The 14,376-nt window shown below is 44.6% G+C and overlaps 1 protein-coding gene across 1 annotated transcript in view; it reads left to right on the forward strand.

Annotated features, from left to right (window-relative positions):
• Positions 1–14,376, forward strand: part of LOC140404453 (fibrillin-1-like) — a 716,712-nt gene that overhangs the window by 366,088 nt on the left and 336,248 nt on the right. The window contains exon 19 of the mRNA XM_072493009.1: positions 189–314. Within this exon, the coding sequence (XP_072349110.1) occupies positions 189–314 (126 nt within the window). The remainder of the gene's footprint in view (positions 1–188; positions 315–14,376) is intronic.

Here is a 14,376-nt window from a genome sequence, read left to right on the forward strand (position 1 = left end):
GGAAGCAAACCCATGTAGCTCTTTGTAGAGGCCATTATTTAATGCTATTAAAAGGCATCATCCCAATGGTTGGCTCTGCTGCTTTAAGATCCATTTACTTTCAAAGTAAATATGAAAGATAATCTCTTGCAATTTTTCAATAATAAAATGGTATTTTTGATTATTCTTTTGGTTAACTTTTTTTTCAGATATCGATGAGTGTTTCATTAATAGTCTGTTGTGCGACAATGGTCTCTGCAGAAACACACCTGGGAGTTTTACATGTTCCTGTCCAAAGGGATATGTATTTAGACCTGAATCTGAAACATGTGAAGGTAAAATCTATTGTTTTAACAAGTGTCCTTGTAGCAACTTTTTAACTTCCTTAATTTCATATCAGGTTTGCAGTAAACACCTCATTGTATCACTAATACAGGGTAAATACTGGATGAAGCTAACAGTTATATCTACCATGGAACTGATTTTTAGCACTAGTTTAGCATTGACAGTCAGAGAGATCTCTGTGTACAGGTCCACAGGTCACTGAAAGGGGCAATGCAGGTGGAGAAGGTAGTCAAGAAGGCATAGGACATGCTTGCCTTCATTGGCCAGGGCATTGAGTATAAAAATTGGCAAGTCATGTTGCAGCTGTATAGAACCTTAGTTAGGCCACACATGGCGTATAGTATTCAATTCTGGTTGCCACACTACCAGAAAGATGTGGAGGCTTTAGAGAGGGTGCAGAAGAGATTTACCAGGATGTTGCCTGGTATGGAGGGCATTAGCTATGAGGAGAGGTTGGATAAACCCGGTTTGTTCTCACTGGAACGACGGAAGTTGAGGGGCGACCTGATGGAGGTCTACAAAATTATGAGGGGCATAGACAGAGTGGATAGTCAGAGGCTTTTTCCCAGGGTAGAGGGGTCAATTACTGGGGAGCATAGGTTTAAGGTGCGAGGTGCAAGATTTAGAGGAGATGTACGAGGCAAGTTTTTTACACAGAGGGTAGTGGGTGCCTGGAACTCACTGCCGGAGGAGGTGGTGGAAGCAGGGACGATAGTGACGTTTAAGGGGCATCTTGACAAATACATGAATAGGATGAGATTTGAGGGATACGGAACCCCGGAAGTGCAGAGGATGTTGGTTTAGACGGGCAGCATGGTCGGCACAGGCTTGGAGGGCCGAAGGGCCTGTTCCTGTGCTATACCTTTGTTCAGAGTTATTAATGTGCAAGCTCTAGTGGTTTTATGGTCACTATTACTTTACTTTAAACTCTGGACTAAAATGCTGGTATAATTCCCCAGCTGCTGTGATGTGATTTGAACCCATGTGGCTGGATTAAACATCTGGATCATTAATGTACACTATGTTACCATCCTGTTTTGGACAAGTTCAAATAGAATTGAGCTAATCTCAGCAAATTTTCTGTAAACTCATTAGTATATCTTCAAGTACAGATATGAACATATCACGGTGGCGCAGTGGTTAGCACTGCTGCCTCACGGTACCAGGACCTGGGTTCAATCCCAGCCCGGGTCACTGTCTTTGTGGAGTTTGCACATTGTCCCCCGGGTCTGCGTGGGTCTCACCACCACAACCCAAACATGTCCAGGGTAGGTGGATTGGCCACGCTAAATTGCCTCTAAATAGGAAAAAAAATTTAAAAGAAAATATTTTGACCCATTTAATGGATATGTTGCAGCTGAAGAACTAAGAAATTATACACAGAAAGGAAAGGAAACAATGGTGCCATCACAAGTTTACAGGCAAATGATGGTACATCCCCGCAACTAACACCTTGCCTGATAGCAGATGATACTGCATGAAGTAGTTTCAGGGATAGTAGACCTCCGAGACAAACTACAACACAAACCCCATAGCTCAGTGTTGCAAATGGCTTATAAGGCGATGAAGGCAGCTGATCATTAATTTTAATGGCGATAAGAGCGCATGGATCGCAACCTTTGACACTAGTGGCACATGAGATAGGCGCCGGAATGTGGCGACTAGGGGCTTTTCACAGTAACTTCATTGAAGCCTACTCGTGACAATAAGCGATTTTCATTTCATTTCATTTCATTCATGAGATGATTTCCCAGTCTGAGCAGCCAGAGCCGCAGATTTGACCGTTTAAAAAAAATCAAAACAGGAGATTCTGATTTGTTTCAGTTTCACTGAGTTGCTATGCTGCTCCTTCCGACCTTCGGGCAACAGCGTGGCTCTGATTTTTTTTTTTAAGCCTGCCAGAAAGCCAAAGCTGCCTGAAGGTTAACAGCAACAGGTAGGAACTGTCAGATGAGCTCTTGGCTGAAAAATGGTCGGTGAAATCCCTGCAATTTTAGAACCAATTGATTGCTTTGTGTGTAGCATGGTGGGTGGGAGGTTGGAGGGGGAGTTGGGGAGGTGGGAGGAGGTATTGGGGGAAGGTTGGAGGGGTGGTTAGATATTATAATGATATAGAGAGATCTTATAAATGTTAAAATATATTACTGACAACGTGAATCCATAAACTAGAGTGAATAAATGAAGATTTGGCACACCGCTTCTAAAAGGTTGCAGACCTCTGTGCTAGTTTTTTTGCTTGAGGTAAATTGGTTCATATTTCTATCTGCCTCTATGAGGACATAATAAGCAGAATAAATAAAGGAGAACCAGTGGATGTGGTGTATTTGGATTTTCAGAAAGCTTTTGATAAAGTCGCACACGAGGTTAGCGTGCAAAATTAAAGCGCATGAGATTGGCGTTAATATATTGACATGGATGAAGAATTGGTTAGCAGACAATAAAGAGAGTTGGAATAAATGGATCTTTTTCAAAGTGACAAGTGGTGACTATTGGGGTCCTGCAGGGATCAGTGCTTGGGCCTCAGCTATTCACAATATACATCAATGATTTCAAAGAAGGAACCAAATGTAATATTTCCAAGTTTGCTGATGACACAAAACTTTGTGGTAATGTGAGTGAGTGAGGAGGATGTTAAGAGGCTTCAAGATGATGTCAACAAGTTGAATGAGTGAGTAAATACAGGCCAGATGCAATATAACGTGGATAAATGTGAAATTATCCACTTTGGAAAGAGAAACAGAATGGCAGAGTAATATTGGGAAATGTTATTGTACAAAGGGACTTGGGTGTCCTTGTACACCTCTGAAAGCAAGCATTATGGGCAGCGAGTAATTAGGAAGGGAAATGGTATGTTAGTCTTCATTACAAGAGAATTTGTGTACATGATCAAGCATGTCTTACTGAGTTCTACAGGGCCTTAATGAGACCACACCTTGCGTTTTGGTCTCCTTATCTCCTTATTTAAGAAAGGATATATTTGCATTCAACTGTTTGTCATTTTTATCAATGACCTAGAGGAAGGCGCAGAAGGGTGGGTGAGTAAATTTGCAGACGATACTAAAGTCGGTGGTGTTGTCGATAGTGTGGAAGGATGTAGCAGGTTACAGAGGGATATAGATAAGCTGCAGAGCTGGGCTGAGAGGTGGCAAATGGAGTTTAATGTAGAGAAGTGTGAGGTGATTCACTTTGGAAGGAATAACAGGAATGCGGAATATTTGGCTAATGGTAAAGTTCTTGAAAGTGTGGATGAGCAGAGGGATCTAGGTGTCCATGTACATAGATCCCTGAAAGTTGCCACCCAGGTTGATAGGGTTGTGAAGAAGGCCTATGGAGTGTTGGCCTTTATTGGTAGAGGGATTGAGTTCCGGAGTCGGGAGGTCATGTTGCAGCTGTACAGAACTCTGGTACGGCCGCATTTGGAGTATTGCGTACAGTTCTGGTCACCGCATTATAGGAAGGACGTGGAGGCTTTGGAGCGGGTGCAGAGGAGATTTACCAGGATGTTGCCTGGTATGGAGGGAAAATCTTATGAGGAAAGGCTGACGGACTTGAGGTTGTTTTCGTTGGAGAGAAGAAGGTTAAGAGGAGACTTAATAGAGGCATACAAAATGATCAGGGGGTTGGATAGGGTGGACAGTGAGAGCCTTCTCCCGCGGATGGATATGGCTGGCACGAGGGGACATAACTTTAAACTGAGGGGTAATAGATATAGGACAGAGGTCAGAGGTAGGTTCTTTACGCAAAGAGTAGTGAGGCCGTGGAATGCCCTACCTGCTACAGTAGTGAACTCGCCAACATTGGGGGCATTTAAAAGTTTATTGGATAAACATATGGATGATAATGGCATAGTGTAGGTTAGATGGCTTTTGTTTCGGTGCAACATCGTGGGCCGAAGGGCCTGTACTGCGCTGTATTGTTCTATGTTCTATGTTCTATGAATGAGTGCAGCAAAGGTTCACCAAACTGATTCCTGGGATGTCAGGATTGTATATGAGGGGAGATTGGGCCAACCTAGCCTGTATTCATTGAAGTCTAGAAGAATGAGAAGGGTCTCATTGAAACATAGAACTCTGACAGGGCTGGAATGACTGGATGCATAAATGTTGTTTGCTCTGGTAGGGGGAGTCACAATCTCAGGATATGGGGGAGGCCATTTAGGACTGAGGTGAGGAGAAAATCCTTCATCAGAGGGTGGTAAACCTGTAGAAATCGCTACCTCAGAAGGCTGTTCTGTGGAGGCCAAGTCACTGAATATATTTAATAAGGAAATAGATTTTTGTACTCTGAAGTGAATCAAGGAAATCGGGAGAGCGCGGGAGTATGGCATTGAGATAGAGAATCAACCATGATCATATTGAATGACGAAGTAGGTTCAAAGGGCTGAATGGCTTACTCCTATTTTCTATGTCCTCTGAAGTGAAGCAATATAGCTTCTGCTATTACGGACTCTGGTACTGTCATATGTTTGAGAAAGGATAGTTTAAGTCAATGCCAAGTCAAGAACTGATTATAAGAGTGAGAAAATAAAACTGGAAAAGACCGCCGAAAGATAGGAAGAGGAGTAGGCCATTTAGGTCCTTAGGAACTCTTCTACCATTCAAGGTTGAGATCTGTACGTCAACTCAGTTTACTTGGGGTTGCTCCATATCACTTGCCCAGCAAAATATATCCATTTTGGGTTTGAAAAATTGAACTAACATTCATAACCTTCTGGGGTAAGAGTTTGAGATATTTCCTACCCCATATGAACAAAGTGTTTATGATTTCACTCCTAAATGTCTAGCTTTAATTGTATGATTTTTCCCCAGCAGTAGAACTAGTTTCTCTGTAACTTACACTATTAAAATCCCTTTAAAATTTGTAATAACTTGATTTGATTGCTGCTAAATCTTCTAATCTCTAGTGAATACAACCCAAGCGTTGGAACCTGTCCTCGTAGTTAATCCCTTTAAGCGTGGTATCATTTTGGGGGATAAGTCCCTTACACAGCCATATATATCTTTAATCTGATGTGTTATATTAATGTCCTTTACGGACATAAGTCTGCAGTCCTTACACAGTCTAGCCTACATGTGACATCAAACCCATAGCAATGCGATTGACTCTTAATTGGCCTAGGAGACCACTCAGTTAAAGGGCAATTAGGGATAGGCAACAAATGCTGGCCTTGCCAACAGTGCCCACATCCCATGAAAGAATAAAGAAAACAATTGAACATGATACTCCAGATGGTGGAGTCTGACAAAGGCTCCATAGAACTTTCCTCAATTCTGTATTCTGACCCATTTGAGATAAAGGTCAACAAAAGTGTAGATTTGACTTTTTGATTTAGTTTGTACCTGTGTACGAACATAATAATGATCCGTGCATATAGAACATAGAACATAGAACAATACAGCGCAGTACAGGCCCTTCGGCCCACGATGTTGCACCGAAACAAAAGCCATCTAACCTACACTATACCATTATCATCCATATGTTTATCCAATAAACTTTTAAATGCCCTCAATGTTGGTGAGTTCACTACTGTAGCAGGTAGGGCATTCCACGGCCTCACTACTCACTACATATGACTACCCAAATATACCCCTTTGCTCCTAGTCTCTCATCATTTAAAAAGAGTATTTAATATTTTTCTTAAATTCAAAGTGAATGACTAAGTCGAGTTAAGAAATATCAAGGGGCAAAAGACATTCATAGGGGTGGTATACAGACCAGCAAACTGCAGTGGTAATGTTGGGAATAGCATTAGACAGGAAATCAGAGATGCATATGATAAAGGAACATCTGTGATTATGGGTGACTTTGATCTGCATATACATTTGGTGACTCAAATTAGTCATAGTACAATAGAAGAGGAATTTCTGGAGTGTATACGCGATGGTTTTCTGGACCGGTATGTTGAGGAACCAACTGGACTGGGTGCTGTACAATGAGAAAGGGTTAGTTGACAGTCTAGTTGTGAGAGAACGCTTGGGAAGAGTGACCATAATATGGTAGAATTCTTTATCAAGGTGGATAGTGAGATAGATGATTCTGAGACCAGGGTCCTGAACCTCAATAAAGGTAAATATGATGGTATGAGCCATGAGCTGGCTATGACGGACCAGGAAACATTACTGAAAGGAAGGACAGTGGACAGGCAATGGCAGACATTCAAGGAACGAAAAGGTGAACTCCAAAAATTGTTTATCCTATTTGGCGCAAGAATAGAAAGGGAACTGTTGCCAAACCATGGCTTACAATTAGATTCCAAAAAGAGACATACAGATTAGCAAGAAAAAGCAATAGACCTGAGGATTGAGAACAGTTTAAAATTCAGCAAAGGCAGACCAATGGATTGATTAAGAAGGGGAAAATACAATTTGAAAGTAAACTAGCTGGGGACATAAAAATTGACTGTTAAAGTTTCTGTAGGTATGTAAAGAGAAAAAGATTGATAAAAACTAATGTAGGCACCTTACAGTCAGAAACAGGGGAATTCATAACAGGGATCAAAGAAATGGCTGAGGAGCTAAAATCGTACTTTGCTTCAGTCTTCATAAAGGAAGACACAAATAATGTACCGGATGTTCTGAGAAACACAAGTTTTAATGAGGAGCGGAAGGAAATTAGTGTTGGTAAAGAAATGGTTTTGGGGAAATTAAGGGAATCGAAGGTGAACCACAAGCCTTCCCTTATATCGATCAAATGACCGCACAAACAGTTAGTTCAAAGATGGTTTATTTACATACACAAGAGTTACCTCGACATGCAAACACAATATCTACTACGAGTTAAACTACATCTATCAGCTACAATAACCTATACTTAACTTCAGGGCAACCAGCACCGTGCAAATGGATAAGGTCTTTATCTGGATTTCACTTGGCTGGTTTGAAGAAAGTGGCTCTGTCTCTGCTGGGCTCATCCGTCAGGTAGCGTTGGTCTTGAACTTGGCTGGCTGTTCCTGCTACGATTGGATTGGCACAGGCCAGATCCAAAAGAGAAAGAACACATGGCTGTGTTCTCTTTTATCCCTCTGGGATTTCACGCTCTTTGGGGCGGTCCTTAACCTTCGACCCAATAGTTCGACAAGGCTCTGATCGCCATCTTCGATTTCGGCCAATAAAGGGGCGGGTGGCTGGGCGGGTCCTTAGCAGTCATTGACCTTGGCAGTTGGGCTTTCTGAGTAAGGGGAGTGGCGCCGATTAGTCTGTTGCTGTACCGGTTGCTTGATTAGAGTTCTAGTGTCCTGGGAAAATGGGCCATTAAAATGCAAACGAGCGGAGGTTTCGATCAGCTCTGGTTACCTGTGTTTCAGATACACATAGGCTCCATCTGTCTGAGTCCTGGGTTGGCCATAATTCCCATGGTCCTTTGCAGGTGGCCATCTTAGATGGCTACAGGACACGTCTCCAGGGCCTGATATACGTCATCCCAGAGTACTTAAGGAAGTGGCCCTAGAAATAGTAGATCCATTGGTGGTCATTTTCCCAAATTCTTTGGACTCCGGAATGGTTCCTACAGATTGGAGGATAACTAATATAACCCCGCTATTCAAAAAGGGCGATAGAGAGAAAACAGGGAATTATCAATGAGTGAGCCTAGTGTCGGTAGTCGGGAGGTTGCTGGAGTCCATTATCAAGGACTTCACAGCACAGCATTTGGAAAGCAGTGGTGTAATCAGACAAAGTTGGCATGGATTTACGAAAAGAAAATCATGCTTGACAAATCTACTAGAATACTTTGAAGATGTAACTAGTAGAGTTGACCAGGGAGAACGGGTGAATGTGGTTTATTTAGACTTTCTGAAGGCTTTTGACAAGGTCTCACATAACAGATTAATATGTAAAATTAAAACGCATGGGATTACGGGTAGTGTCTTGAGATGATAGAAAGCTGGTTAGCAGACGGGAAGCAAACAGTTGGAATAAATGGGTCTTTTTCTGATTGGCAGGGTGTGACTAATGGGATACCGCAGGGATCTGACCTCGGACCACAACTGTTCACATTATATATTAATGATTTGGACGAGGAGACTAAATGTGTTATCTCCAGATCTGCAGATGATACAAGGTTGGGTGGGAGAGTGAGCTGTGAGGAGGATGCAGAAATGATTCAGTGGAATTTTGACAGGCTGAGTGGGAGGGCACATGTATGGCAAGTGCAGTATAATGTAGATAAATGTGAGGTTATCCGCTTCGGTCGCAAAAAGAGGAAGACAGATTATTATTTGAATGGGTGTAAATTGAGAGAGGTGGATACTCAAGCGAGACCTTGGTATCCTTGTGCATCAGTTGCTGAAAGTATGCGTGCAGGTAAAGCAGGCTATAGAGAAGGCAACTGGTACGTTGGCCTTGGTAGCGAGAGGATTTGAGTATAGAAATCAAGATCTTTTACTGCAATTGTATAGGGCATTGGTGAGGCTACACCTGGAGTATTGTGTGCAGTTTTGGTCTCCTTATCTGAAGATGGATGTTCTTGCTTTGGAGGGAGTGCAGCGAAGATTTATCAGGCTGATTCCTGGGATGGCGGGACTGTCATATGAGGAGAGACTAAGCCAGCAGCTAGGATTATATTCATTGGAGTTTAGAAAAGTGAGAGGGGATCTTACAGAAACTTACAAAATTCTAACAAGATTAGACAGGTTAGATTCAGAAAAAATGTTCACGATTGTGGGGAAGTCCAGAAATAGGGGTCATAACTTGAGGATCAGGGTAAATCTTTTAGGACTGAGACGAGGAGAAATTTCTTCACTCAGAGTGGTGAATCTGTGGAATTCGCTACCACAGAATGCAGTTGAGGCCGAAACATTGTGAAATTTCAAGAAGGAATTTGACATAGCTCTTGGGGCGAAAGGGATCAAGGGATATGGGGGGGAAAGTCGGGATAAGGGTATTGAACTGGATGATCAACCATGATAATGTATGGCGAAGCAGGCTCGAAGGACCAAATGGCCTCCTCCTGCTTCTACTTTCCATGTTTCAATGTTAACATGGGAAGGTTCAGCTATCATCAGGGAGGATATGGAATTAATCACATTGACATATTCCCACAGACAGCAAACCAGGAAGTAAGTGCACTGAATCGTTCACCTTTAATTAAAATTTAAGTGGAATGAATGATTGGAGCATACACATATTATTAACATGAAATGAAAATCGCTTATTGTCAGGAGTAGGCTTCAATGAAGTTACTATGAAAAGCCACATTCCAGCGCCTGTTCGGGGAGGCTGGTACATGGAAGCTGAAGCATAATTTTGCTTTTTTGTGAAGCTGAATAAATGTTTTTTGAAATGTTAAAAATGTTCTATCATGAATGGATAAATTTGACATTCCACGAATATAATTTTTTTTTCAGGGCCAGTGAGGCTGTCAGCATTAATTATAATTTAGTATGCCATTAAAAAACAGTTGCTCCTTCAACGATAGCTTTTTCATCAGTTGTTACAGTGAGACTAAGAGTGTAAAAATGAAAGTTCTCACCAGTTAAACAATTTTACTTCATTGAGTCATTGAAAGAGGGATAGGTATGGTTTAACAGCGAAGCATAGAATCCCTGACTGCAGCTGCTGAATTTCCACCTTTAATTGTGCCCATGGGGACTCCAGGAGTTGCTGTCTGTTGATGACAGTGAATAATGATGGTTTCGCCTCCATTCCCACTCAAGATCCAGGCCCATATTTTCAAAGTATACTTACTGAATCTGTCCCTTTGTAACTTCCTGCACCCCTGTACACAACATACCATGCTCCTAACTTGTGTATGCTGCAAGTGTGAATAAATAAAATGCTTTTCTTTCACCAATTTATTAGCATACATGGTGAAAATCTAATAGTGGAGTACAGATCCCTGTAGAATACCATTTTTGACATCCCACCAAGGAATATTCATTTTCTTCCTGACATTACCTATATCCCAACCAATTAACAACCCATATTCCAAGGTTACTTCCACTTCTGTGCACTTTGAATTTTCCTAATAATCTCTTAAATGGATCATTCATAGACCTGTCCTGTCATTAATGTAATGATTGGATGTATTTCTATTTCAATACCAAGTAGTTGAGAAATTAATTTTTTTAAATGGGCTGAATTTTCCAAATTTTAGATAGAGGGGTGGCTTGTAGCCAAAGCAAATTGGAGACTGCACTTGCCACAATGTAACGTAGGCAGAATCCACCTCACCAGCAACTTGAGGGCGTCCTGTTACAAAAAATTGAAAATACAGCACACACAAACTTATTTCCCCCCCCCCACCCTTTTGTGAGTGCCACGAAGAATCCAGCACGAGTTTTAAGGATACAAAATAATAACATTTATTTACTATAACATATATATATATAACAGCAGCAGTAACTTCCCTTGCTGCATACTCCTTCCTGCCGGTTCCTGAACTGGCCAGCTTTATTTATACTAGGAGTAACAAATGGTTTCTCCGCCCCCCCCTCATTGGGGAAACTCATACTCCCACAGGATTGTGGGATTGTCATTAGTCCCCAGCCAATGGTAAGTAGGCAGGTTATAACATCCCTCCCCCCCCCAAAGTCCAAGGAATCCACCGAAGACCCTGGCGAAGGAGGGCGTCGGACTCGTTTGGCCGCAGGCCGGACACCATTTGCACGCGGCGCTGGATCAGGCGGCGTGTAACGAGACGCAGACTGGTGCTTCCGTGATGAACGGCGCAACGGTTGTACATCCACGGCCCGTTGACAAGAGGATTCCCCCTCTGATGCATCCTGTGTCTCCATCTCGGAGTCAGAGTCTGCTGCCTCCGTCATGTCAGCGTCTCTATCTCCATTCGGTTCCGTAACGACCTGCGCAGGCTTCGAGTGAGGCACCAGTGGAAGATTGTGAGGACTACCTTCCCTTGTCTCTGCGGCTGTAGAAATGAGCTCCGGGGGCGGGGAATCTTTTGAGGGGATAGTCTTCTGGAATGAACGTGGTCTACATGTTTGCGCTGGAGACGACCCTGGGCTTGCACCTAGTAAGATATAGGACCCGTTTGGCGAAAGATTACACCAGGAACCCATTGGGCACCACCAGCAAAATTCCGAACGAACACGGTCACCGGGCGCAAACTGCCGAATCGGCTGATGCCGAGAAAATCCCTGTCCCTGCCGTTCTTGTGTGCGGCGTACTTTTGCGCCAATGTCCGGGAAAACCATACTGAGGCGGGTGCGAAGTCTCCGGCCCATTAGGAGTTCTGCGGGAGCTACCCCAGTCACTGCATGGGGGGTGGTCCTATACGTGAACAAAAAGCGAGCCAGTCTCGTGTCCATTGATCCGGAAGACTGCTTCTTTAGGCCTCTTTTGAATGTCTGCACTGCGCGCTCTGCCAACCCATTTGAAGCCGGGTGGTAAGGGGCAGTGCGGATATGGCGGATGCCGTTCAACTTCGTGAACCTCGCAAACTCCTCACTCGTGAATGGAGTGCCGTTATCCGTGACCAGCACCTCGGGGAGGCAATGCGTACTAAACGACAAACGCATCTTTTCAATTGTTGCGGATGACGTTGTCCCCTGCATCCTCTAGCCATTTAGACTGGGCGGCAATTAGTAGAAGGAACATGGATCCTTGAAAAGGGCCTGCGAAATCTGCATGCAAGCGTGCCCAAGGCCACCCTGGCCATTCCCAGTGATGTAGGGGTGCGGCTGGTGGAAGCTTCTGATGCTCCTGGCAAATGGAGCAGTTTTGGGCCACCTTCTCAATGTCGTTGTCGAGGCCTAGCCACCAGACATAACTCCGGGCCAACATTTTCATTTTGGTCACACCTGGATGCCCATTGTGCAAGTCTGTTAGTATCAGCTCCTGGCCTTTTTCCGGGACAATCACATGCGTCCCCCACAAGAGGATGCCGTCTTCCACGCTGAATTCTGACAGCTTAGAGGAAAATGCCCGCAACTCGCCTGGGAGCTGTCTATGCTGCCCATCATACAGGACTATGTGCCGAACCTTTGACAGGACTGGCTCCATCTGGGTCCACTCACGGATCTGTGATGCCGTGACAGGCAAGGTGTCCATAAAATTTAGGGTTGCAACCACCTCACCGGTCGTGGGGGTCGACATGGGGCCGGTCGATAAAGGCAATCGACTCAGTGAATCGGCATTTGCTATCTGCGTACCTGGTTTGTGCTCCAGAGAATACTCGTATGCAGCAAGCAACAAAGCCCAGCGCTGGATCCTTGCAGAAGCAATTGGCTTATCCTCTCTGAAAAGTTCCAGCAGAGGCTTATGATCAGTCACGATAGTGAAATGGCGGCCATACACGTACTGGTGGAAGTGTTTCACCGCAAAAACCACTGCCAGGCCCTCCTTCTCGATCTGCGCGTACTTTTTCTCCGCTGCAGTCAATGTGCGGGAGGCGAAAGCTATCGGTCGCTCAGCCCCGTTCTCCATCTTGTGGGACAGGACGGCCCCAATACCATACGGGGATGCATCACATGTGACGAGCAAAGGCTTTCCAGGATCATAGTGGGTTAGTAACCCAGACGACGACAATTGTTGCTTTACCCGCCAGAAAGCGGTTTCTTGCGGCTGACCCCAAACCCAGGTGTGATTTTTCTTTAGCAGAAGGTGCAAAGGGGCCAGCGTAGTTGCCAGATTGGGGAGGAACTTCCCGTAATAGTTTATGAGACCGAGAAAAGAACGAAGATGCGAAGTGTCAGTCGGGGCGGGGGTCTGTTGAATTGCACGCACCTTCTCTGCGACGGGGTGCAAACCTTTGTGGTCCACCCGATTGACCCGTACTGTCACCTTAATGGGGGCCACACGGGGAGCTGCCACACAATGCAGCTGCAGGCAGTCGTCCTCCGTCTCCACGTCCTCAGGAGTAGTCGCCACAGGTTCATCCACATGGAAGGTACGGCCCCTGGGCTGGTCCCAGTTACGGCCCCTGGGCTGGTCCCAGTTTCGGTCGGAACGATGACGCCTCTGGCGCCCCCAGGACCGCCGTCCGCGACGGGGCCGGCGCCGACAAGTCTGACACGGACATGGCTCCTCATCCATTGGTTCTGGAGAAGGCTCCCTTCGGGGGGGAATGTCCGACGGCCACTGGCATCGGTCCGGACGTTGCCTCGCCCAAGGTACCGCAGGAGTGCGGGGGGACGTTTTCGGACGGAAGGGGTTGCGCCCCAAGGCATGCACTTCCATTCCCTGTAGCTCCTGCACTCCTCGTTCTGCGCTCTCTCGGGACAATACTATTTGAATGGCCTGTGGAAAAGTCAATGTTGGCTCAGCTAACAACTTTCTCTGGGTGGCCGCATTGTTAATACCGCAAACCAAACGGTCGCGTAACATTTCTGACAAGGTCTCACCATAGTCACAGTACTCCGCAATCCTGCGTAGCCTGGATAGAAAATCGGCAAGGGATTCTCCAGGAGTCCTCTCAGCGGTATTAAACCGGTAACGCTGTTTTAAGGATACCAAGTAATAACATTTATTTACTATAACATATATATATAATATATATATATAACAGTAGCAGTAACTTCCCTTGCTGCATACTCCTTCCTGCCGGTTCCTGAACTGGCCAGCTTTATTTATATTAGGAGTTTACTAATGGTTTCTCCACCCCCCTCATTGGGGAAGCTCATACTCACACAGGATTGTGGGATTGTCATTAGTCCCCAGCCAATGGTAAGTAGGCAGGTTATAACACCCCCCTCCAATGAAACACCCCTCATGCAGCATCACCCTCCAACCCACCACGAGAGATGCACTCAGCTGAACTCCTCTGGTGGGTTCGCCAGGTGCACACCGTGGAAGACCTGTCAGGATTAGGGCCTAGAGGCTTGATAATTCAATTCCAATGTCGGAATTCCCATTACAACATTGGTTGTGTGTGGGGGGGGCCAAATTTTATCTTTTTGTTTGCCAAGCCATAATGTATGAGATATCTTATTGGATTGCATTGCAAAAATATATCACTTTGTGAATAATTTTAATATGGTATCTATGTCATGCAGCTTTTTTTCTCTCCTTACTGAAATGAAATGAAATGAAAATCGCTTATTGTCACAAGTAGGCTTCAAATGAAGTTACTGTGAAAAGCCCCTAGTCGCCACATTCC

This window comes from Scyliorhinus torazame, chromosome 30, assembly GCF_047496885.1.
Source record: "Scyliorhinus torazame isolate Kashiwa2021f chromosome 30, sScyTor2.1, whole genome shotgun sequence".
Lineage (NCBI taxonomy): Eukaryota > Metazoa > Chordata > Chondrichthyes > Carcharhiniformes > Scyliorhinidae > Scyliorhinus > Scyliorhinus torazame.